Source organism: Carassius auratus, unplaced genomic scaffold (genome assembly GCF_003368295.1).
Source record: "Carassius auratus strain Wakin unplaced genomic scaffold, ASM336829v1 scaf_tig00006522, whole genome shotgun sequence".
NCBI lineage: Eukaryota > Metazoa > Chordata > Actinopteri > Cypriniformes > Cyprinidae > Carassius > Carassius auratus.
Window position 1 is genome coordinate 2811 of NW_020523762.1, and position 26783 is coordinate 29593.

Below are 26783 nucleotides of genomic sequence, written 5' to 3' on the forward strand. Positions count from 1 at the left end.
TGAATGCTTGGGCAAGGTCATGGTAAACAGCGGGGATTTCCTGTAGATTAACATCCACGGAGGGGCTGGCACTCAATTTAGGAACCTGAACAGCGGGCATGCATTTATTCAGACACAAGAAGACCACTGGGTAATCCTCCTCTCCGACCAGGAAATTTGCGGGGTTGTGTTTCTCCAGCCAAGGAAACCCCAGAATCATAGGATGAAGTGGCGAATGAATAGTGTAAAACTGGATGGTCTCCCTATGTTGCGAACCGATGCTGAGGGTGAGAGGTGGTGTGATGTACTGGCGCTCCCCTGTCCCCAGGGGCGACCGTCCAAAGCTGTCACTGTCACAGAGGGTTCACAAGAGCGGAGAGAAATTTGATGAGTTTTTGCAAAGGTTGGGTCAATAAAATTTCCAGCAGCTCCCGAGTCTATAAAAGCCCTCGATTTTACAACCTGCCCATACATAATTAACGAAATATCCACAATGAGAGCTTGAAAAGAGAGTGAACGTGAACTCACCGTAGCGGGGTTCCGAGAAGTGGGTTTCACCGGGCAGGAAGCCCTGAAATGACCAGCCTGACCGCAGTACATGCATAAATGATTGCGCCTTCTCCTCTCACGTTCCGCCTCGGAGAGCTGGATGCTCAAACACTTCCCTGAATAGGGTGACAAAAGTGTAACCCTTGTCTTGTAAAATGAAACAGAGGGGTTAACTCATATATTAGGGAAAACAATAACTCACTAAGGTTTAACAGTTATTGTAGGTAAACTGTAATTCGCAAATCAGGACCAAATCAGAAGAGACTGAAACTCGTAAGAGGCAAGACACACACACACACATAGATGTAAATGCGCACCTTTATATTGGATAAAATTGACTTGTAAGCGCGATTGATAGGATACACTGGTTGGGAAAAAAAAATATCAATGACACTGCATAAAGGGCAAAAATAACAAGAACAAACAAAAAAAAAATAAAACCAAAAAAAGAAATATTAAATCTGCTTTAAATATTACTTTTTACCAATTAAGCTAAATGAATTTGAAATTTAACCCTTGACATAGAAAATTCTTCTCTCCAATGCAAATTAAATTGTAATAAACATTCAATTTCTGATCTCCTTTTTTATGTACACAACTCAAATGTATACTCAAGATCAGTAAATATAAAATAAACACGAATGTCAGGACTTGTGTTTAGTCACACGTACAAATGTCCACTGTAAACACTTGTTTATACGAAACAAAGTCTAAATGAATGCGTATCAATGCAGTATCAGTAATTCTTGAATGCACAGTTCAAACAAAATGTCAGTCTGAACAATAAAGAATGATATTGTCTCCTCAGTTCCTTTAAATCAGTGATCCAATGCTCAAAAGGAAAAATGAAAATGTCAGATGTTTCAAACCTCAAAAGAAAAAAATCCGACGCGATGTCCTGCCGAAAGTGAAGTGATACAGATGTCCAAAAAGACAAAGGATAGTTGTTTCTGATCGATTTACGGTTGGCTCGCCATCTTCATGAATTGAAAAAATCCAGATTCTAGATTTCTAAAATAACAAAACTGGCCTGTGCACAAACACAAAACAACATTCTTAATCAATCCTCACTTTACATACATTTCACTAAATCTACACAATCTTTACATGTCTGTACATATTTTTTATAACAGCGTGTACATTCACTGAACACCTCTTTCCTTCCAGTTACACCAATACACCCTTGAATCGCTATTTTTTTAACATATATACTAAACATTAATTATTTATTTTTACTAACTCACCGATTCCCTCGTGTATTAATGATATTTCTCTGTTTTTTTCCAGGTTTCTCTCGGATGACGCAATGATGGCCTACTCCACTGGAATTCAGCGTGACGACGGTCACATAATCAACAAAATGTAAGTAAGTGAGTAGTTTGAAATAAAACTTATTTATCAACAAAATGTCTGCAAAATAACTTACAATGTTTGGTTTTCACATGCGTTCTCTCTCAAAATGAAATAAATCAAGATCTTACGCAGCTTCTAATTCACGTTGTTTCTCAAGTTTTTTTCTCTCTCTCTCTAATGCCGCATCTCTCGGTGGGCGGAGTCAGCTTGACCTAATTACGCTCGATTGGCTGCTCACCTGCACAGATCTAGAGCTCAATCAAAATTAAAGTTACATTTCAACTATTTAGTTTACCTAACAAGTAACCCATTTCAAATGGAAAATATTTATATATACATATATATACATTTAGTATTTGTTCCATATTTCTTCCTCTAACAGTATCTAGCTATTCAGATGACTGTGTTTAAATCTAATTTAGACTACAAAGGTTTTTGAGCCTGGGTTACACCCTCCCCCCATAGAACCATGCAAGTCCCTTTGCATATTGCCAGTATAATCCTGTGCTGCAGAACAGCTCGTACGGGGACACTCTTGCAAGGACTCTGAAAAGGCTTCATTTAGGCCTTGAAGAAGGGACTGAACTATGGTTATCAAAGGGTTTCCCAATTTGGGGTAAGTCAAGATTTTGGGTTTCTCTTTTGTCCGAACAGACCTCCTTAACTCATTTCTTGAATGTACTGATTCGATGGCTTCCATGTCGGTTTCCATATTTTCAGCATCATTTAATTCCTCTTCAACCGAACTGAACCTTGGCACAGAAGATTCCCTATTGAAACTTGGGCTTTGTGCTTCCAAGCCAGTTACATGAGTTGAATCAGCAATTTCTTCTCTTTCAGATTGAACTTCAAAATTTACAGGTAAGTTCTCCTCAGGGTTTACAGGTAAGTTCTCCTCAGGGTTTACAGGTAAGTTCTCCTCCTCTAATTCTGGCGTTTCTTTCAGTAACCCTGTTCCCAAGGATTGGGCAATGTCCTCCTTTCCAGGTTGAATTTCTTTGGAAGTATGAACTGTGAAAGATTCGCCTACAAACTCCAGTTGGGGCACTGAATGATAAACTTCCTCTTCCGAATCAAAAATATCTTCTTCAGGACTTTCACCCATTCGCTTTACTGCGTGTTTTGCATCTGGGAACTGGCTTGGCGTTTCAAGTTCACTCACGTAGAGAAAGTGGTTCCGCAGGGAAGCAACAAGTCACGGTGTAGTGTCGAGTTGGTCCAGTTTGAAACTCAGGAATATTTGGTAAACAGGTAAATCGCCAATAACGGTCTACACTACATAGATGGTTTCCTCCCATTTGTCTGCAAGTTTATTCTTTCCTCTCAGTCTAACACTCCTCACAAGAACTCTGTCGCCTTTGTCCAACTCAGATGCCGTCACACGTTTGTCGAACCGAGTCTTATTTTTCTCAGCCATCCTTTTTGGGAGTTTTCAACTGCAATCCGGAAACTCTCCTCAAGACTTGACTTTAGGTTCTTTACATACTGGGAGTGTGTCGTATTTGCCTTATCTCTGAGAGGTAATCCAAACGCTAGATCTACTGGGAGCCTGGGTTGTCGTCCGAACATTAACTCGTAGGGGCTAAATCCAGTGGTTTCATTTCTGGTGCAGTTGTATGCGTGTACAAGTGGCTTTACGTACTCCTTCCAGCAGCTTTTCTTCTTGGTCTCCAGGGTTCCAAGCATATTTAACAAGGTTCTATTGAACCTTTCAACAGGATTTCCCCTCGGATGGTATGGGGTTGTTCTTACTTTACGCACCCCAGCGATATCGCACAATTCTTTGATCAAGTGCGATTCAAAATCGGGGCCTTGATCACTGTGAAGGCGTTCGGGATAGCCATAATGACATATGAACTGCTCCCACAGACACTTCGCGACAGTCTTGGCTTTCTGATTTGGGGGTTGGAATAGCAAGGGCGTACTTAGTAAATGATCTGTTATTACTAGCACATCCTTTGTATTACTACGGTCCGGCTCAAGAGTGAGAAAGTCCATGCATACCAATTGCAAAAGGGCGGTTGGTTGCAATGTTCACGAGTGGTGCTGCTTTTTCAGGTAGGACTTTCCTCCGTATACATCTCCCACAAGTTCTTATCTTATGCTCTATGTCTGAAGCCATTTTGGGCCAATAGAATCTATTCCGCACCAAGTCCAAAGTACGATCGATGCCCATGTGACCAAGGTCATCGTGCAGATGCTTCAACACATCAGACTGGTATTCTTCAGGTAAAACCAATTGATACATAACTTTATCAGCCACACTTCTCCTTCGATAAAGGACTCCGTCTTGGAACTCCAGACGTTCTCGTTCCCTAAGAAGGAAAGGTAGTCTAGGAAGAGCATTACGGACAGTTCTTGATGGAGTCTCACCAGTCTGGATTTGGGTAATGACTTCTCTAATACAGGGATCGGCCAGTTGTGCCTTTTTGGATTTCTGAAGGAGATAGGTGAGCGATGGTTTGGTAGTCCTCCACACTGATCTTCTTGCAAATAAACATCAGGCACTGCGGCTGTCTGCATTGTCAGGGAACTGATGAAAGCAGCAGGTGAGTCACATGAAAACTCAGACCATTGAGTAAGACGACTGTCACAAATGGCTCTTACTACCTCACTGCTGATTTCTTCCTTTTCAGCTTCTGCAGTGAGCCGTTCAGCAAAGTCAAGAATTTGGTTTTCCTCATTGCAAGAAGTGTCCTCTACAAAGAGTTCTGGATAAGGTCGCCGAGACAACCCGTCAGCATCGACATTCTGTTTCCCACACCTGTACTGGAGCTTGAAATTATAAGTGGAAAGTGCTGCTAACCACCTATACCCAACTGCATCAAGCTTAGCAGTGAAAGAACATAGGTTAAGGGGTTGCTATCTGTCACTACTGTAAAGGTACTACCGTAAAGGAAGTCGTGGAACTTTTCAGTGACTGCCCACTTTAACGCTAGAAATTCTAGTTTATGGGCAGGGTACCTGGATTCACTAGACGAAAGTCCCCGACTTGCATAAGCGATAACTCTTGCTTGTCCATCCTGCTCTTGGTATAGGGCGGCACCTAACCCTAAGGTGCTTGCGTCTGTGTGCAGGATATATGGTAGTTTGGGGTCAGCAAAGGCTAATATGGGGGCGGTGGTAAGTTCCTCGATGATTTGATCAAATGCACTTTGGCAAGCTGTTGTCCACCTAGTGTTGAAGAAATCCTTTGGATTTCGATAATGTCCATTGCCTTTCTGCTTACTGCCCTGACGCAAAGGAGGATACCCCGTAGTTAAGTCGTTCAAAGGCTTGATCTTTTTTGAAAAATCTTTAACGAAGCGACGATAGTAACCAACGAATCCTAGGAAGGACCGAAGCTCTTTTAAATTTCTGGGAACCGGCCAGGTTTTGACTGCTGTTACTTTGTCAGGATCTGTCTGCACTCCCTTGTCTGACACTATATGTCCAAGATACCTGACCGAGGTCTGTGCGAAGATGCATTTTTCTGGGGCAAGTTTCAAACCGTATTCCTTGAGCCTCTTTAAGACCCTCAGCAACCTTTCTTCATGTTCCTCCAAATCCTTGGAAAACACAATTATGTCATCTATAAAGACAAGAACTTCACGGAGATTGATATCTGCCATACACTTCTCCATGATCCTCTGAAAGGTGCTGGGCGCGTTAGTAACACCTTGAGGCATACGGTTAAATTCATAGAACCCCACAGGACACACAAATGCAGTCTTCGCTTTATCTTTCTCCTCCACTTCAATTTGGTAGAAACCAGACCTCAAGTCAAGTACTGAGAACCATTTGGATCCTACCAAAGCCATAAAAGTGTCCTCTAATTTTGGTAGTGCATAGGCATCTTTTATAGTTCGTTGGTTTAGTTTCCGGTAATCTATACATAATCTAATGTCACCACTTTTTTCTTCACGACAACAATTGGTGAGGAATAGGGGGACATTGATTCTCGTATGACTCCTGCATCAAGCAATTCCTGCAGATGTTTCTTTACGGCCTCCATGTCTTCCGGATGTATAGGCCTTGGCCGATGTTTGAATGGTGTCTCGTCCACAAGGTTAATTTTATGTTTAACCTTATCAGTGCGCCCGAAATCTTGGGGATGTAAGGAAAAGACTTCTGGCATCTCCCTTAACTGTCCAGTAAGCCTGTCTTTCCACCTAGGTGGGATGGGCGAATTTCCAAAGTTGAACTCAAGGGAGGAATTTGGAATGGGCTCCACTTCATCCTCTTTGCTGGACTGTTTATTTGAGATCACAGACTGGACGGCTTTTAACTCAGCTATAACACATCTAGGAGGAATTGTTATGTTGTGAGCGGTGGGATTGGAGATTACTACAGGTAAGCGACAGGATTTAGTGTCCCCAAGGGTAACTACAGAGGTCTTAACAATCAAGCCACCAGGTAGGGAAGAAAAGGATGGATGTTCGAGTACTACCCATTTGTCAGGGTACACTCCTTGTACACAAGCTGTCCCACAAAGAACTGTGGTTTGACCAGCTGGAATTGTTTGCGATTGCTTCTCAGGTAAACGCACTAGCCCAACGTTTCCCTCCACTCCTTGTTTTTGACGTAACTCTAAAATCTTAAGAACCTGCCTATACCCGTAAGAGGGTGAAAAGTAACAGGGTTTTTGTTGCGAAAAGTCCTTATACAGCTCATCCAAGGTGTTTGTGCCAATCAATATAGATGGCTGAAAGGCAGAAGGAAGATCAGGGACAACAAGAGCTAAGGTAGGCACCTCCATGCTGACCCCAACAAATTCTCTGGGAAAGGTAAGAGTTATTTCAACGTATCCAAGGTAGGGAACGTTTTGACCATTTGCACTCTCGACTTCAAGCAAATTGTCTAAGGGGTGAATTTGTTGGTCACTGAGATTTCTGTTGTAGAAGGACTGTGTGATGGTGCTGACTTGTGAGCCTGTGTCAAGCAAACAGTCACATGTCATTCCGGCTATGTCAACTTGGGCGGTGCATCTAGTCCCAATTAACCCTCTGGGAACAAATGACTGCCGTGAGTTCACCTGTGCTTGTGACATCAACACTTTATGTGGTTTGGGACACTCTAAATTGGTTTCAGTTCCCGCTTGCCCCGTAGCAGGAACTGCTGCTAGTTTAACTGTGGCTTGGAGCTGCCATACTGCAAATCCCATTCATTTTGCCGCTTCGTGAGTTGGTTTCTTTTTTCTGTCACTAATGTGGGATTTGGATCATTTGAACAGGAGCTGGCTATGTGCCCTTCCTCTCCACATCTAAAACAGTAGCCCGGTTTGGGTCTAGCTGGCTGCGATTTGTCCGAAACTCTGTCTTTTCCTTTAGGACTACTTATGTTTTGTTTACTCACGGACTTGACAGCACTCGCCTTAGGACTTGATTTGTCCTTAGACTGTTTTGAAGTTAGTACTGCAAGCTGCTTCTGGAGATGTGTTATTTGACTTGCCAATTGAGCAGTGATAGAATGTAACTGAGTCACGTCATCTCCGATAGCTGTCTGAGATTGTACTACTACACGTTGCTTAGAAGTTCCCAATTGCTGTTTCATCCGCACACTTTTTGAAGCGTGTTTGTTTTCCTCAACACGTAACATTGTCATTAGCTCGGCAAAGGATGGTGGCGAGTTCTTTTTCTGCTCTAATTGCAACTCTAAAAGCAGGGAGCTTTCCCAGCATCCTCGACAAAACTGTTTAAGCAAATGCCTATTGATCTCTGAGCTAAGCACTCCACCACGTCGCATGGTGGTCTGTAAGGCCACGTGTAATCGCTGTAAATAAGCGGATGGCTTTTCACCAGGGTTCTGAAATGTGTTCAGAAATTGGGCAAATAATTCGTCACCATCTTCGATGGGTGCAAAGGCAGAATCAAGGAGCTGAATGTAAGCTGAAGGTGATGCTGTAGAACCGAGGGATTTTACAATGTCTGCTGCTGGAGATAGAAGACTCTCACAGATTCTGCGTACTCGGTGTAAATCTGAGACCATTGGGTCTTGAAGGAGAAGTTCAGCACTGGTACGCCAGGTTTCATAGTTAACCTCATTCGGTGGGCTGGGAGTTCGCCCGGAGAATGCACGGAGTCGCAAAGGGGAGTTCCCAGATATCGCAAGGTCACTAGTGCGCACCAGATGCTCCACTACAACTTTTTGTACTGCAGGTGGATTTAAATCAGTGACCGTGAGTGGTGGAGATTCTGAGCATGGCGCTGCAGCTACTGCTGGAACTGTGTGAGGTCGTGCAGCACTTGCTGGCACTCTGGACTGCCTAGGAATGGAATCAGTTTGAGGTGGATCTGCCGAGTGGGGACGTAAAGTGTCATCATTTTCGACAAGGGTGGGCTCAGCACATGGTTTTGGCACAACTGCCTCTTGAATATAGACTAACATGCCCCTCAGAACATCCTCAAAACTTTCCCCACTATGTCTCGCCAAAGTTTCCAACTCACTGAGGTAAGTCTGGGTTGTGGTCTTTCCCAGCTTCTGAACATAAGTATCTGACAGGGCTGTAACACAGAAAGAGACATCAGGATCATTTTGGGCTTGTTGGACGTAGGGAAGCTCTGCCCGTAGGGTTTGCACTGCTAGTCCTGAGTTGAATTCAACTATTAAAGACTTCTCTGTCTCTAAGCTAGGATCGCTTACTAGGATTGTTCTATTTATTGACCCGTACCGCTTCACATAGTCCAATATTTCCTCATCTGTTTCGGTTCCGGTTATGCCATTAATTAAAATAGCATTTGGGACTTTCACGCACTCTTTTTCTACAACCTCCATTTTGTTCTATTTGTTCACTTCGCTATATCTACAACCACTGAAAACGGTTACCTTTTTTTTTTTTTTTCAAGACAGGAACTATAAGTGAATTATAGTAATTATGTGTGTGTGGTTCCCTTTGCCTCGTGTCCTGGGCTGGCTCGCCACAAATGAGTGTAACCCTTGTCTTGTAAAATGAAACAGAGGGGTTAACTCATATATTAGGGAAAACAATAACTCACTAAGGTTTAACAGTTATTGTAGGTAAACTGTAATTCGCAAATCAGGACCAAATCAGAAGAGACTGAAACTCGTAAGAGGCAAGACACACACACACACATAGATGTAAATGCGCACCTTTATATTGGATAAAATTTACTTGTAAGCGCGATTGATAGGATACACTGGTTGGGAAAAAAAAATATCAATGACACTGCATAAAGGGCAAAAATAACAAGAACAAACAAAAAAAAATAAAACCAAAAAAAGAAATATTAAATCTGCTTTAAATATTACTTTTTACCAATTAAGCTAAATGAATTTGAAATTTAACCCTTGACATAGAAAATTCTTCTCTCCAATGCAAATTAAATTGTAATAAACATTCAATTTCTGATCTCCTTTTTTATGTACACAACTCAAATGTATACTCAAGATCAGTAAATATAAAATAAACACGAATGTCAGGACTTGTGTTTAGTCACACGTACAAATGTCCACTGTAAACACTTGTTTATACGAAACAAAGTCTAAATGAATGCGTATCAATGCAGTATCAGTAATTCTTGAATGCACAGTTCAAACAAAATGTCAGTCTGAACAATAAAGAATGATATTGTCTCCTCAGTTCCTTTAAATCAGTGATCCAATGCTCAAAAGGAAAAATGAAAATGTCAGATGTTTCAAACCTCAAAAGAAAAAAATCCGACGCGATGTCCTGCCGAAAGTGAAGTGATACAGATGTCCAAAAAGACAAAGGATAGTTGTTTCTGATCGATTTACGGTTGGCTCGCCATCTTCATGAATTGAAAAAAATCCAGATTCTAGATTTCTAAAATAACAAAACTGGCCTGTGCACAAACACAAAACAACATTCTTAATCAATCCTCACTTTACATACATTTCACTAAATCTACACAATCTTTACATGTCTGTACATATTTTTTATAACAGCGTGTACATTCACTGAACACCTCTTTCCTTCCAGTTACACCAATACACCCTTGAATCGCTATTTTTTTAACATATATACTAAACATTAATTATTTATTTTTACTAACTCACCGATTCCCTCGTGTATTAATGATATTTCTCTGTTTTTTTTCCAGGTTTCTCTCGGATGACGCAATGATGGCCTACTCCACTGGAATTCAGCGTGACGACGGTCACATAATCAACAAAATGTAAGTAAGTGAGTAGTTCGAAATAAACTTATTTATCAACAAAATGTCTGCAAAATAACTTACAATGTTTGGTTTTCACATGCGTTCTCTCTCAAATGAAATAAATCAAGATCTTACGCAGCTTCTAATTCACGTTGTTTCTCAAGTTTTTTTCTCTCTCTCTCTAATGCCGCATCTCTCGGTGGGCGGAGTCAGCTTGACCTAATTACGCTCGATTGGCTGCTCACCTGCACAGATCTAGAGCTCAATCAAAATTAAAGTTACATTTCAACTATTTAGTTTACCTAACAAGTAACCCATTTCAAATGGAAAATATTTATATATACATATATATACATTTAGTATTTGTTCCATATTTCTTCCTCTAACAGTATCTAGCTATTCAGATGACTGTGTTTAAATCTAATTTAGACTACAAAGGTTTTTGAGCCTGGGTTACAAAAGCATCATAAGTAATAGACGTGAGCTGACCTCCTGACCACAGTGTCGTTGCCCACTCCAGCGATTTTCCCGTAAGCAGGGTGCAGATGAGAAAGATGCGACCCTCATCTGTGCGATGTTCTGGAGCCTGCTGGCTTAGATAGAGCTCGCACTGCAACAAAAATCCCTTGCAAGTGGAGGGTGAACCGTCATACTTTTCTGGTAGGGATAATCTTGGATTATTTGAGATTGTACTCATGACTTGCAGCAGAGGAACAGGTGTGGTGGGAGCTGGTGCCTGACTAGCAGCTGCAATCTGTGGGGTTAGTGCCTGAACAAACCTGACGAGTTCCTCTGTGAGCGAGGTTAGTTTAACCAGCTGCCGCTGATGTGAAGCGAGCACCGCAGCCTGGGATGAAACCTCATTGGCGAGGTGATGAAACTCTGCTGGATCTTGAGTTGGTGAAGTTTTCTGTGATGAAACGGCGGAGTCAGTTAGATCCATCTGCAGCAGTTTATTAATACAGGTGAATAAACAGAGAACAGCTGACATAAACTCAGGCTGGCAATGAAAGGGAACTCAAGCAGACGTTCGTAGAGAACTCAGATAGTCTAATCAATCGGGTTTCAAAGTCGAGAGATAATACGGAGAATAACAATACAGACCAGGGGTAAATCAAAACTTCACAAAATAACAAAGGGGAGAGCAGTCCATATAAACGGGAGAACACAAGTTGCAGGTGAAAATACTAAAAGGTAATCAAGATAATTAAGCAGGGTTAGACGGGGATGATTGGGGAGAGGGACACTGGGAAATGCAGTCCTAATATTCAGGAGAGAGGGATCTGATGCCGTAGCAGGGCGTAGCAGACCGTTCCATGACAATTGTTGTGTTACTTTTGACCCACCTGTGTGTTACTTTCGTCCCAAACGATGGGGTCGAAAGTAACAATGTGCAACTTATGTTCAAAGTGAAATTATACTGAAGTCTTTCTACATTTCTACAAAATACCACCTGGTATTGTTAGACCACACTTATGAGTTACTGACTACAGCAGAAATATATCTCTGTCTACAATGTTATCTTTTAAAATGATGTTTTTTCTGAAAAATGCTACTTTCGGCCCTGCTCTCCCATACACATTTTTATTGCAATCAAGATTAAATTTGCAGTGTTATAATGTTCATGTGGATTAAGGTATCAAACTAATTTAAAGCATCTCACTTCAGTTACTGTCAGTTCTTGTAGAGCTGCTTCATCAGATGGAGTCAGTGTGTCTCTCGAGGACAGTAATGCACAGCAGTATCCTCTTCTCTCAGACTCTTGGCTTCAAGATACTGTGTACTTTGAGACACGTCCTCACTCATAGTGAAGTGATTTTTCATGGAGTCTGCATAAATAAGATAATCAGAGCTAGAACTACTGCCAGGGTTAACTCTCCCAATCCACTCCAGAGCTTTCCCTGGTTTCTGTCGTATCCAGTTCATGTAGTAGTCTGTCATTGTAAAACCAGATATTTTACAGGAGATCTTCACTGTTTCTCCAGGTCTCTTTATCTCAGCAGATGACTGATCCAACCGGATTTCATCACCACTGATACCTGTGGAATAAAAAATAAATTAATTACATTTATGTAGAGCATCCATTAGTGTATTGAATGCTATTGGCTAGAAAAAAGGAAAATGTCAAACTTACCTTGAGTGAAAATCACTACAATAATGAACAGATAAATGCTTTTTGAACTAATTGTTTAAAAACCTTGACTGCCTTGTAACTATACTGTGTATTTAAATGATCATTTTATGTTTGCCAATTGTTGAGCTGAATTGTGTTTATATAAAGGTGAAGTGGAGAGTGAATTTGCATATGCTGCATTTTTGAGCTGTATATAAAGTGCTGAAGTAAGATGTGGGTGGAAATAAGAGGAGGTGTTACTGAAATACTTCAAGAATTACACATGAACTCCAAATTAACCACATTTACTTTAAATTAATATTAATTTCTTGGCTCTGTTCTTTATATAAATTTTGTCTCTAGAATTTGCTTCTTATATATATATTTTTTGTCTCTGCAATTTACATTTTCAGAAAAAAAAGTTTGCTAGGTTTTCACTGTAAGTTAGGGACTCCCACTTGTGGAAGCATCGAATCATTGCTGCAATGTACTATTCAATATTTTTTATTGTTAACATTTCAGGTTTTTTTTTTTTTTTTTTTTTTTTTTGCAAGTGATTGTGTTGCTTTTCAGGTTCTCAAATTACAAATGTGGAATGAAACGTTTTAATATTTAATTAATTCACTCACTGAGGATATAAATATAGTGAACTGTTTATATGGTTGTTTTCGGATTTTGTACAGAACTGTAGCTGTATTCATCACTGTGTCTCTCTTGCACAATAATATACAGCAGTGTCTTCATTCTTCATATTATTCATCTGCAGATACATCTGTTTCTTGCTGTTGTCTCTGGAGATGGTGAAGCGTCCCTGAACAGACTGAGAGTAGTATATACTACTACCAGATGAGATGTATGCCAGCCACTCCAGACCTCCTCCTGCAGTCTGTCTGATCCAAGATAAGTGTGGGTCACTACTAAATCCAGAGAATGTACAGATGAGTCTGTGAGATCCTCCAGGTTTAATGACCACTGACTCAGACTCAGTCAGTGTTTGACACCAACAGACTGAAAAACAAACAGTTCAACATTAACATTTACAACACTACACATGACTAAGTCTGATTATCAACAGGTTTTCAAGACAATCTTACATTCTGTGATAGCAAACATGAAGATAAAACCCAGTTTAGACACAATATCCATTGTCATGTTATGAAAAGAGCAGGCTAAAGTATCAACGTCACAAACAACGGAGTAGAGGTTTTTTAAAGAGGACGAGGAGAAGTAAGTTTGCATAGGGTGCCCCCTAAAGGTACATTTACATTTTCTGTGACCTTATTGACCTTCATAACTATGTCTGCCTTTAAATGTCTTGTATGTTTATATGTAGTAGTTCAGAGACATAGTAGTGTCTCACATTGGCTGTAATGAGGTAATGATGTGCTTGACAAAGAATATAATTAAACTAACAGTCTTTAATAACACTCTTTAAAAGACACAGGAAAACGCAAAAGATAAATAAATATAAACACAACCATGTAGAATGAAAATGCTTCTTTACTACTATAATCATTGATTCTGCACTGATTAGACTGAAAATCTGCTAGAAAGATTATCATTCAAAAATCTTGATGTGCTGAATATATAACTGATTATAAATGTTCACATAGATTGGATTGCTGTAGAGCTCAAATTAATTCTAGAATAGAATTGAAAATTTTCAGAATTCAACATTAATCTATCTATATATGTGTGTATATATGAATAAATGCACACACACACACTGTATAAATGTTTTCTTGATTTATTCAAGTGTACATCAATTTCTAAAACCCTGAGTATTAATTATAAAAAGTGAAGTGTGCTGAAACATTTTCTAGGACCCTCAGAGATCACATAGTTTTTGTGTCTTTTGTGTCTTTTGTCTTACTGTGAATCTCTAGCACAGTAATAAACAGCTGTGTCTTCAGTCTTCAGGCTTTACACCTCTGGTGTCTAGAGACTGAGCATAATATGCACTCCCTTCCGGGAGTACGACCAGAAGAAGCTAATTGTATGTATCCAGCTCGAGCACTGGACACATACATCCACAGAGTTGCCCTGTGGAGAAAGATGTAACCATGGTTCCTCGATGGAATGAGATGCTGCGTCTCGATGACATACTCCCGGCACCCCTTCCAGTGTTTGCTTCTGATGCCAGCGGGGCGGCATGTGCTTTTATAGCTTCCTGGTCATTTACATCAGCCCGCCCCTGATGTCACGCCCTTCCATTGGACGGATTGTACATGGTATTCAGAGTCGCTCACGTAAAAGGCGTTCCTCATAGCATTTCAATGCAGTGTCTCGTTCCCTCGAGCAACCATGGTTATATACGTCACCTGAGATGTTATACTTTAATGTTACTTAATCTATATTTACTTTTGTTCAGGTACATACAGTTTTTTTCTTAAATTAACCAACAATCTCTCACCAATTAACAACAATAATATTATGGTCAATAAAATAAAATGCATTAGAATTATAATCATTATGACAACGTGTATGAAAAAATGGCTCAAAACTCTCAAAGTACTTATTTTTTACTTATTGCCATTGTGATAATTCAGAAAACTATGTAGCCACTGTCTTGTCTTTTTTCTTCTTCTTTTTTTTTATAGCCAAAAAAGTTGTCATATTATGAGTAGTGTTTAATTTACTTGTTTAATTTACTCCTTATGTACTGCTTATTGTTACACCATTTACCATTTGATGACACTGATTGTTGATGTAATGAAGCCCAAGAGCCACCATCAGGCCTATTATGTGAGCAGTTCAAGATCAAACATATGCAAATACATTTTTTTTAATAATTCTGCATATATATATAATTTTACTATAACAATAAATGCCCCCTTTTTTTCCAGGTCCCAACTTTTGTCCTGTTAAGTTGTCCATGGTTTGTTATTTAATACTGACCCAATGTGGCCAAGTGGGGCCTAAGGTTGGTTAAAAAAATCAATGTTGATGGACATTCACCGGCATTGTTCAGTCATTTTAAGACATATAGTTTCTAGCTCAGCAGGTAAGTGTTTGTTTGATTATTTGTTCTCAATTATTATTATTAGTAGTAGCAGCAGTAGTAGTAGTAGTAGTAGCAGTAATAGTTTATGGTATTTTTTCTTTCCCTGATGAATGTCATTAACTGGTATCTGTGTTGTTAGTTATTATGTGATGAAAGGAGTAATCTATACAATCTGGCTGCCCAACTGCATTCTTCCATCTTAGAAACATTGCCAAGCTACGAAACATGTTATCTGTTTCTGATGCAGAAAAGCTAGTTCATGCATTCATGACCTCTAGACTGGACTATTGTAATGCACTTCTAGGTGGTTGTCCTGCTTCGTCAATAAACAAGCTACAGGTAGTCCAAAATGCAGCAGCTAGAGTCCTTACGAGGTCAAGAAAATATGATCATATTACCCCAATTTTATAGTCTCTGCACTGGCTACCTATTAAGTTCTGTATCAATTACAAATTATCATTACTTACCTATAAGGGCCTAAATGGTTTAGCTCCTGTGTACCTAACTAGCCTTCTACCACGCTACAGCCCACTAAAGTCCACTAAAGGAGGTAGAGCTTTCTCACATTTGGCTCCCAAACTCTGGAATAGCCTTCCTGATAATGTTCGGGGTTCAGACACACTCTCTCTGTTTAAATCTAGATTAAAAGCACATCTCTTTCGGCAAGCATACGAATAATGTATCTTTTAAATTGTGAGTGTAGTTGCATCTGATCAAAGGTGCATTTTTATTCATTAGCTTGGGTTAAACTAATTTTACTTTGTTGGATCAGCAGCTATGCTAATGATGTCTCTATTATGTTTCTATGTTTCGCCACGGGATTTACATCCCGTGGTTACTAGGATTTACACAAACTCCAGTCTGGATCCAGAACACCTGAGAAGAGATGATGCTGACCCTCAGAGGACCTCAGATGATGCTAACCCTGAATCAACAAACAGAACTAACAATTATTTCTACATGTGTGACTGCATCATATAATAACTTAATTAATAATATTGATAGTTCATCGTCTAGCTGACTACGTCTTGTATTATTATTATTATTATTATTTCTAAAATCCTGTCAAATGTGCACAAACTACTAGCTACTACTAAATATTGTAGAAACATAATTTTCTGTAAAGTTGCTTTGTAACGATTTGTATTGTAAAAAGCGCTATACAAATAAACTTGAATTGAATTGAATTGAATCCATTATTACTGTAAGAGAAATTAAAAATACTGAATATTATGAACTGTACAGATTATACGTCATACAGAAAAATACACTACTGTATAGTATGTATATAAATACTAGTCAGTATTGAAAAGCAAGTGTGAAAAGTGTAATTAAAGTTTAATAATTATTAAATAGTATTTATTTTTATTTTTTTGCATTTAGTACATTCAAAACAGATGAGCATTATGTTCCCTTTGAGTCGGTCACGTTCGACGTTATGAATGGGATCTTGACCGAGAGCCCAATCACCTTGAGTGGTACAATACGAGCCAATGGTACACAAAGTACTTTGGTCTGCGGAATTTGCATCGCGAGCTCCGCCCTGCCGAGCTGGTATATAAGGAGCAACGCGAGCAACTCGCATTCAAGCTTTCGCTTCGGAGCCGAGCACATCCCTTGCTGCAATCACCGGAGTGTTTACAAGCAAGAGCTGGTGTTGGTGTGACGGTGCGATTCAGCGGTTCGTCATGGGTTTCCTGCGACAGCTCTCGCGTTCCCCTGAGCGCTTCAACACCCCTAAAAGAGCAATTTATCTCACAAAAGAGATACGGGCCGATTTGTGTCTTTTTAAAGATGTCATTTCGCGCGAGTGTTTCTGGATGCGGTCGATATATCGCTCCTCGTGACGGTCACGATCGCTGTGTCATGTGTCTGGGCTTCCAGCAGGCTGAGACTGCGTTCGTGGATGGCTCATGTTCTCATTGCGGGGACATGACCATCTCGGCGTTGAGATCGAGACTTGATTACCTTAAAAGGTATAGAGTCCCCTCTGCCACACCCCGTTCTAGCTCTTTTTCTCGTAAGAGGGCTACTTCGGCTGGTGGTCAGGGTGATCTGAGGGTTACTGTGTGGGCTTCCCGGACGAGCGAACCTCCTCGGGCCACACCCCACTCACATACGCCGCAGCCAGTTGAGTTCCCGGGATTGGGGTTGCTGGACCCTCTCAGGCTCCTGACATCTCATTCGGGGCTCGCGAAGAGGACCGTATGTCGATCGCCGCATCACAAGGCGGGCTTGAGTCCTCGGGAGATGAGGGTTTGGCTGCGTTGCCTCCCTCGGGAGTGCCAGCGTTGTCCGAGTCCGATCCCGATCTGACGGCGTGCTTTCCCGGGCAGCGGAGAGCATCGGGCTTGAGTGGAATCCTCCACCCTGTCCTGAGCGCTCAAGGCTGGACAATTGGACCGACCTCGCTCTCCGGGCAACGAAGGTCACTGCGCGCTCCTTGGGTCAGGTGATGTCCACTTTGGTGGTCCAGGAGCGCCACCTATGGCTGAACCTGGCAGACATGAGGGAGTCTGATCAGGCTCACCTCCTCAACTCCCCGGTCTCCCAGGATGGCCTCTTTGGCGACGCAGTAGAGAGCTTTCCCCAGCAGTTCTCTGCCGCCCAGAAGCAGTCTGAGGCCATCAGACACATCCTGCCCCGGCGGCCCACTGCTGCTTCCACCCTGCCGCTGACACAAGCGCCTCAGCCTGCTCGTCACCGAGGGTGCCCCCCTGCGGCAGCTCAGCTCATTAGGAGATGGTAGCAGGGGGAGAATCCTTTGTTCTCATTTTCTTTTTGTTCCGCCACTGGCCCTGCGGCCGGTGGTACCCAAACCTTCACTAATAGAGCTGTTTCCTCCTCCTCCGGGTCCCAAGAGGCCACGAACGACAGTTGGCGACGTGCTTCCTTGCCGCTCTTGTTCTCCTCTCCCCTTGCCAGTTTCCATGCAAAGACGGCTCAAGAACACTTCGCCTTCTCATGCCCTCTTTGCTACTTGGAGTCAGACTAGTGCCCGCACTCCGCCCCCGCTAAGGGACGCTATGCCTCCCATGCCAGGGCTGTCTGCTCCACCATGCTTCCCCACTGTGGGTACGCCTGTAGTCCCCTTGACCCCGCTGGTTCGGTTCCTGGGAGCCTGGCTAGGGCTACCCAGGCCTTCCCGCTGGCTCATCCGGATGCTCAGGCTCGGCTACACGATTCAGTTTGCCCGGTATCCCCCCAGGTTTCGGGGTGTCCGCACGACGATGGTGGGCAAACACTTCGGATACACTCAGGTAGACCTGTTTGCCTCTCCAGAAAATTCCCACTGCCAGTTGTTTTACTCCCTGACCGAGGGCACCCTCGGCACGGACGCCCTGGCACACAGCTGGCCGCTGGGCCTGCGCAAGTATGCGTTTCCCCTAGCGAGCCTTCTTGCACAGATGTTGTGCAAGATCAGGGAGGACGAGGAGCAGGTCCTCATGGTTGTGCCTTTTTGGCCCGGCCGGACCTGGTTCCCCGAACTTGTACTCCTCACGACAGCCCCTCCTTGGCCAATTCCTCTGAGGAGGGACCTTCTTTCTCAGAGATGGGGCACCCTCTGGCACCGACGTCCTGATCTGTGGAACCTACATGTGTGGGTTCTGGACGGGTCATGGAAGGTTAAGGTACCTTGCCACCACAGGTGGTAGCTACCATCACTTCAGCTAGAGCCATGTCCACCAGACATGCCTTGTGGAACCGCTTCGTCACTTGGTGCTCTTCACGCCGTGAGGACCCCTGGAAATGCCCAATTGGGTCAGTGCTTTCCTTTCTTCAGGAGGGGTTGGAACGAAGGCTGTCTCCTTCCACCCTCAAGGTCTACGTGGCTGCCATTTCGGCTCACCATAACCCTGTTGATGGTAAGTCTCTTGGGAGGCACGATCTGATCATCAGGTTCCTGAGAGGAGCAAGGAGGCTCAATCCGACTCGCCCTCAGCAAGTCCCCTCTTGGGACCTCGCAGTGGTTCTATCAGCACTGCAGAGAGCTCCCTTCGAACCCTTGCTCTCAGTAGAGCTAAAGTTTTTATCTTTGAAAACTGCGCTCCTGACGGCTTTGGCTTCGGTGAAGAGGGTCGGGGACCTGCAGGCATTTTCAGTTTACGACGCGTGCCTGGAATTCGGGCCGGCTAACTCTCAACTCTCACGAGGGGACTTGCTGAGGGCGAGTCGGATTGAGCCTCCTTGATCCTCTCAGGAACCTGATGATCAGATCGTGCCTCTCAAGAGACTTACAATCAACAGGGTTATGGTGAGCCGAAATGGCAGCCACATAGACCTTGAGGGTGGAAGGAGACAGCCTTCGTTCCAACCCCTCCTGAAGAAAGGAAAGCACTGACCCAATTGGGCATTTCCAGGGGTCCTCACACCGTGAAGAGCACCAAGTGACGAAGCAGTTCCACTTCAAAGCATAGGCATGTCTGGTGGACATGGCTCTAGCTGAAGTGATGGTAGCTACCACCTGTGGTGGCAAGGTACCTTAACCTTCCATGACCCGTCCAGAACCCACACATGTAGGTTCCACAGATCGGGACGTCGGTCTGGGTATGTGCCCAAAATTCCCACCACTCCTTTTAGGGATCAGGTGGTGAACTTGCAAGCGCTACCCCTGGAGGAGGCAGACCCAGCCCTGGCGCTGCTCTGTCCAGTACGTGCGCTCCTCACCTACGTGGACAGAACTCGGTGCCTTAGGACCTCAGACCAGCTCTTTGTCTGTTACGGAGGCCAGCAGAAGGGAAAGGCTGTCTCCAAGCAGAGGTTATCCCACTGGATAGTGGATGCTATTGTCCTGGCTTATAAGGCTTGAGACCTGCCATGCTCCCTAGGGGTGAGAGCTCACTCAACTAGGAGTGTAGCTTCCTCCTGGGCACTGGCACATCGCGCCTCACTAGCAGACATCTGTAGAGCTGCGGGCTGGGTGACACCTAACACATTCGCGAGATTTTATAATCTCCGTGTAGAGCCTGTGTCCTCCCGGGTACAGCCATGTGTGGGACCAGGTGCCTCCATGTGTCGTGATTCTCCTTTCTGGGTAATCCCACGTGTGCATGTCCACAGTAAGTCTTTCCGCAGCATGTGTCTTTCCCTTGGCAAGCCCCTTGCCAGCTCTGTCGTTGAAACTTCCACCCTGCGGGCTGGGTACCTCAGAGTTCTTATGTATCACCACCTTGGTAGATACCTGCCATCTGTAAGTCCTCCCACGGGCAGGCAGCCTGCTAGCATATATCCAGCTGGAATATGCTACCCAGTGTTTTCTGTGTGAGCTATAGGCTCTCACTCGTGCTGGCCTCACAACAGGGTGCTATCACTCACACGGGTCGCTGGAAGACAGCCATGTGGCATTTTGTAAGGGACCCCATTCGTAACGTTGAACGTGACCGAATGAAAGGGAACGTCTTGGTTACGTATGTGACCCTCGTTCCCTGAAGGAGGGAACGGAGATGTTACGTCCCCTTGGTACTTTGTGTACCATTGGCTCGTTTTATACCACTCGAAGGTGATTGGGCTCTCGGGCGAGATCCCATTCGTAACGTCTCCATTCCCTCCTTCATGGAATGAGGGTTACATACGTAACCAAGACGTTACTTAAGAGCTTGTAATTCATACATGTCCCAGCATTTCATTTCCCATGATGAGTTTCCGAACAGTGTTTCTGTTGCACAATAGCATAATATACTGACTGCAGTGTCTTCAATCTTCAGCTGACTCATGTGCAGATAGAGATTACAGCTGTGCTTAGATGCTGTTAATCTGCCTTCCACTGACTGAGCTAAGCTCTTATAAGCATCTGAATAATAATACATCTATTCCAGTCCTTTTCCATGTTTTTTTTTTTTTTTGCGGATCCAATACATGTGAGTGCTACTAACAGTAAACCCACTGCAGGCACAGCTCAGTTTGTAGGAAGCACCTGGAGAAACAACTACTGACTGTTCAGACTGTGTGAGCACAACCTGCAGATAAACACAACATTTATAATTATGAATATGAATATTTACACAAAAAAACTGTTTGTTTATCCAGGGGATTTACTTAGAAGATACAGCAGCCAGCAACAGCAAGAGAAATGAAGTGAACATGGTTTGTATGAAGGCTGAACCGGTGATGAGTCCTGCACTCCACCGTGTAGCTTTTTAAATTAGGGCTGGTTATTTTAATGCGTTAATTATATTAATTAATTATGGAGAAAAATAACGCATTCAAATTATTAATGCATTTAATGTACTTGCCCCGCCGCAGACCTGTGTGGATCATCTGCCATTTCATACGGTCGAATATGAGGCAGGGCAACAACTTACTGTGTGATGGAGCCTAGAGACCTAGGCCTACCTGTTTAAAATTGTGGCTCATATTTACATCACAAGTACAATATCATATGAGGTGCAAATGTGATACTCATCTTATACAACAGTTCATTAAGAAGTTAATATTGTACTATTTTAGATGCAATGTTGTCTGTTTTGCTCAATTTTGCCAACCAAAATATAAAGACAAATCAGAACTGTTCGTCCCCGAGCAATCTACAGCGGCATTTCATTTCTTAATCCACATTTTGAACGAATTCGGTGAACCATTTGGTGCATTGAACCATTGGCCATAGTCATGTTGGCTTTGAAGTGGCACTGCACAGACCGATCGGTGTTTGACATCAAAGTACAGCAAAAGCGATACAATAGCACAAGGAGTTGTCTGCTCTCTAAAGCTCATGTGGTTCCTTGACACGCACCGATCGGTCTGATGGTGATGACCCTCTTCAAGAAGAACAAGCCTATTGATTCAATGAACCATTCACAAATAACCATTGACTTCACTCCTAAATGAATCTGCCATTTGAACAAATCAAATGAATGCATAAATGTCTCGATGACTTAATCATCAAGACATTTACCACCATCTACTAGCAGTTTTAGTTTATTATTTAGAGTATAATTTTATTAGAGAAATAATTTTATATTTTTCATAGTAATAATAATAAAATTAAGAAAATAAATTATTAAAGTTATAGTTCACCAAACCAAAAATTACAATTCTGTCATCATTTACTCACTTGGTCCAAAAGAGTATATGTAATAAATTTTATCAAACAAAACGTTTCTTGCTGAACCTACTTTTTGTAATATCTGTTTGATGATTTGCACAACAGTAACTTCAGATTATCTTTTCAAAGTTATTTCTACAAATTTGATGTGCGATTTAATTAGATTAATTAAATTAATTAATCTAATTAACTTTACAATTAAATAAATCACCAAGTCATGTAATAAATTTGATTTAAAAATGTAACTGCTTACCATCCCTAGTTTAAATGTGAAACAGACATCATTTAATTTGCATTGAAACCTTGAATTAGCAAAAACTCAGGAGTTTAATCCAATGAGGTTCATTTCATGAACAATAGTATACCTCCTAATGATATGAAAATAATATTGTACATGCATGCAGCTATTTTTATTTTTATTTTTTTGTTTCTCCACATACTCTTTTAAAAATATTTTGGTATTTTAATCATGCAGAGTCCTATTACATCTGTTTGTTTAGTTTCTGCAATGTTATTTTGTTAAGATAGGCTCTAGAGACCTATTTGCTTGTTTTTATGTCACAGTACAAACATTACCAAACAACAGAATGACACGAGCTTTGTTGAATTGTCCTTATTCAATTATTTTGTGTAGACAGATATTTTGTCTTATCTGTCTACTTTCTTGGCAGGTTTTGTGTATAGTACTGCAGTTATTTGAGTCACTGTGTCTCTCTTGCACAATAATACACAGCAGTGTCTTCATTCTTCAGGCTGTTCATCTGCAGATACACCTGCTTCCTACTGTTGTCTCTGGAGATAGTGAACCTTCCTTGGCAGACCGAGAGTAATGTGTTTCTTGGCCATCAGATCTGATCAATGCCAACCATTCCAGCTCTTTTCCATTCTTCTGTCTGATCCAAACCATCCAGTAGCCAGCAATGTCCAAACCATAGGCTGTACATGTCAGTTTATGAGATTCTCCAGGTTTCAGGACTGCAGCCTCAGACTCAGTCAGTGTTTGACACCAACAATCTGCAAAATAAAACATGAGATCATTATACTTTTGTGTACATTTAGATAAATATACAATCATATTCTGAACAGTAAAGTCTGGAATCATACATTGAGAAGCCAGCAACAGTAATGTAAATCCCAAGATGTTATGTTCCATAATTGTGTACTGAAATTTTGAGCTGTACAGTGATACAGAACTGATTATGAAGGGTTTAAGAAGGTCATCAATTTGTAGAGTTGGGGTACTCGAACTTGGACTCGGACTCGAGTCCGGACTCGAGTCCAATTTTGAATGAACTCGGACTTGTCACGCACTCGGGTGAATTTGTACTCGGACTTGACACGGACTTGAACAATTTGGACTCGGAAAATATTCCGAGTACAGTCGAGTCCACGTCATGTGTAACAATAAAACCAGCATAAAATTGAAATGATAAATTAATGAATGTCTCCGCTTCTGTCATTTTGCTGCACCACACCGGCAGGCAGAAGTCTCATGCTTGCAGACGAAACACACGCACCACTCACTGGAAATCAATGTGGATTAGTGATGGGAAGTTCGATTCTTTTCCGCGAGCCGGTTCTTTCGGACGGTTTGATTCAATAAACCGGTTGAAAAAAAAAAAACAGTTCACTGGATACATAATCCATTGCGATGTATTTGTTATTTAATGAACTTACATTTCGTCAGATTGCCCTTCATTCAAGCCCTCGGTTTACCCGCACTCATTACATTAGCACAAAATCAGTTCAGAATCAATCACCAAAAGAATCAGTTCGGTTCAGACGCGCTGTGAGTCAGTCGGCTTCATGCTGAATCACGAATGCGCAGTATCATCAGCTCCTCGGTTCTCGAATCGGAAGCGTCCGAAAGAAACGGTTTTCGGTTCAGTTTACTGATGATCTGAAAACTGATACAACCGGTTCTTGACTCGAGAACGAGAATCGCTCAAAACCCGGGTAGGAAAATTTGACAGGGTAAGATAAAATGTCAGGACACCGGCACAGGCTGTGCAGTATCATCAGCTGCTCTACTCTTCTTCATGTTCTGTTTACTACAAACTCAGTTTGTGAATCTGTCATCATTAACTATAAATACAGTACAGAAATTTCATATATCATCCCTTATTCATATTAAACATGGAGTCTTTAGAGTCTTAATTATTGTCCAACTTCCCTGAAAACCCCTTTGGCCCATACATAATCTACAATATACAGATTAGAAACATGTAGCCCCTATCTTAAAAAAAAAAGTATATATATATATATATATATATATATATATATATATATATATATATATATATAGTTTTATCACACTTTCCGATGTTTAACAAAATACTTGAAAAATTACACGCATGCGCAGTATCATCAGTTCATCGGTTCTTAAATCGGACGTGTCCGAAATAAACGGTTTTCGGTTCAGTGTACTGGTGATCCGAAAACCGATGCAACCGACTACCAAAGACAGCAGCAGCAACCAACAGATGCTGCACAGCTCAGCATTGCAGGATTTGCAAGACCAGAATTGACCAAACAAGCAGTGCTACTTTATGATGCAAGTTCTCCAAGACAACAAGAAATTCATAATGCCATCATTAAGGATCTCCTCATTGGCTGCACTTTACCTCTGTCAAATGTGGAATTGAAATTTGACTGTCAAATTGAAATCTCTGTCAAATTGACAATATAGTGTGATACAATAATAAAACAGGTTCATTTGTATTCTCATGCACTTGTAATACAATAAAACCTTTGAAACCTTTTTTGATAGGAAAAAAGTTCTGTTGACATAAAATAAAAATGTTCAATGGCAATGACTAGATGTAACAGTGGTATTTTTTTTATTACATTTTTATATTGCCATTGGTTTAATGGGTTGAAAGGTTAAAATATTAATAGAATGTAAAAATGTACAATACCAATTTATAATCTTTTTTAATTTAATTACTTTCTGGACTCGGGCGGACTCGACTCGGACTCGGCCTTTAAGAACTCGGACTTGAGTCCAACTCGACCCCTTTTGGACTCGGACTCGGACTTGGACTCGATGTTTGTGGACTTGGTCTTGACTCGTACTCGACAAAGGTGGACTCGGACCCAACTCTATCAATTTGCATAATTTATTTAAATATTCAGTTAGGAATGTATCGTATATAAGCAGTGGAATCATATTTCTGAGTCTCACGCACACTATATATTTATTTATTTACCTTTTTATTCATTTATTCATTTACTTCATTTTTTAGTAATTAATTTAATTTATCGAATTTAACGAATAAACCATATTAAGAATATTTTTATATAATTTATATTTAAGTAATTTCATCGACTTTTAATTATTGCCACATTTTGTTTCCAATAATAAATGTGCAGATTATTTAAAGCGTTTATTGATTTAGGTCTTATTATTATATATCTTAGGTTTTGTTTTATTGTATTTAAATTTTTTTGTCCTTTAAAGTATACTGTGCTTGTAGATGTTTCTCTGGAGATGATGAACTTATTTTTTAATGAATCCTTGTAGTCTATTCCTCCTCCAGCATGGATCATGCCGATGAACTCAAGAATCTTCCCCTGAGTGAGTCTAATCCAAGTGCCTTAGAGCCATCACTGAGAGCATATCCAGATATTTTACAGGAAATGGTAAAAGATTCTCCAGATTTTACCAAAAGGGAACTTGGCTGGTTGTGTTCCATGCTGCTGTACACATCTGCAAAAAAAGAAAAGAAAGAAGAAAAAAAAGGTCTTTATTTTGGGTTATTGATGTGAAATACTGCTGAAAAAAACTGCTATTTCATGCATACTGAGTTTTTTACACTGTTAAAGAGTTGGATTCCCATGCTAAACATGGACAAAGTTTCAAAAATTAAGTTGTACATTTGAAGGAGTATTTTTGTTCCCAAAATACTCCTTCCGGTTTGTCACAAGTTTCGGAAAGTTTTTTTTGAGCATGGCTCTTTGTCGGGGGGAAATAGTTCTGTGAAATTAAAGAATGGCACTACTCAAAGATTTAATTTGGAAAGAGGAGTTAGGCAAGGCTGCCCAGTCTCAGTTTACCTCTTTCTTATTGTTGCTCAGGTGTTTTGTCACTTTATTAAATCATCCAATTTAAAAGGAATTCAAGTTGAAGAGAGAAGTGTTCTGATAAGTCAGTTGGCTGATGACACGGCTCTTTTCCTGAAAAATGTTGATCAAATTCAGTCAGCGGTCAAGATCATTGAAGTTTTTTCCAGTGCCTCAGGGCTTTGTCTTAATTTACAAAAATGTGAACTATTTGCTTTAAAAAGTTGCCATTACAGAAATATATGTAATATCCCTGTAAAGGATTCTCCTACTTATTTGGGTATGGTTATTACTAAAAATGAGCAGGAGAGAATCTCACAAAATTTTGACCCAGTGATTAAAAAAGTAAAGAACATATTTAATATTTGGTTGCAGAGAGACTTGTCTCTCAAAGGTCGTGTTCTGCTGGCTAAAGCGGAAGGTATTTCAAGGCTTACTTATATAGCTTCCTCAATACACTCCGATAATAAAACAAATAAGATAATTGATCAAATTATGCTGAATTTTTTGTGGAAAAACCGTATACACTATATTAGAAAATCTGTTATTGTTAATTCATATAAA

At 41.2% G+C, this 26783-nt stretch overlaps 2 long non-coding RNA genes and 2 gene segments (V, D, J or C); all 4 read right to left on the reverse strand.

Moving 5' to 3' along the window:
* Positions 1-828: 828 nt before the first annotated feature.
* LOC113071204 (uncharacterized) lies at positions 829-2977 on the reverse strand. Of its 2 annotated transcripts, XR_003280056.1 has the most exons (3): positions 1955-2977; positions 1773-1850; positions 829-1558 (listed from the first exon to the last, which is right to left on the reverse strand). It is a non-coding gene; the product is annotated as an uncharacterized LOC113071204 (long non-coding RNA). The 2 variants fall into 2 exon arrangements; XR_003280055.1 differs by having other exon boundaries at positions 1773-2977.
* Positions 2978-8768: 5791 nt separating this feature from the next.
* On the reverse strand, positions 8769-10445 carry LOC113071205 (uncharacterized). The gene is made up of 3 exons (XR_003280057.1): positions 10080-10445; positions 9898-9976; positions 8769-9683 (listed from the first exon to the last, which is right to left on the reverse strand). It is a non-coding gene; the product is annotated as an uncharacterized LOC113071205 (long non-coding RNA).
* A 1260-nt stretch (positions 10446-11705) lies between these two features.
* On the reverse strand, positions 11706-12589 carry LOC113071208 (immunoglobulin heavy variable 1-69-2-like). The segment is given in 3 exon segments: positions 11706-12037; positions 12133-12147; positions 12550-12589. Coding segments are annotated over 3 exon segments (387 nt in total).
* A 199-nt stretch (positions 12590-12788) lies between these two features.
* On the reverse strand, positions 12789-13280 carry LOC113071200 (Ig heavy chain V region 914-like). The segment is given in 2 exon segments: positions 12789-13119; positions 13206-13280. Coding segments are annotated over 2 exon segments (366 nt in total).
* Between the last annotated feature and the right edge of the window lie 13503 nt (positions 13281-26783).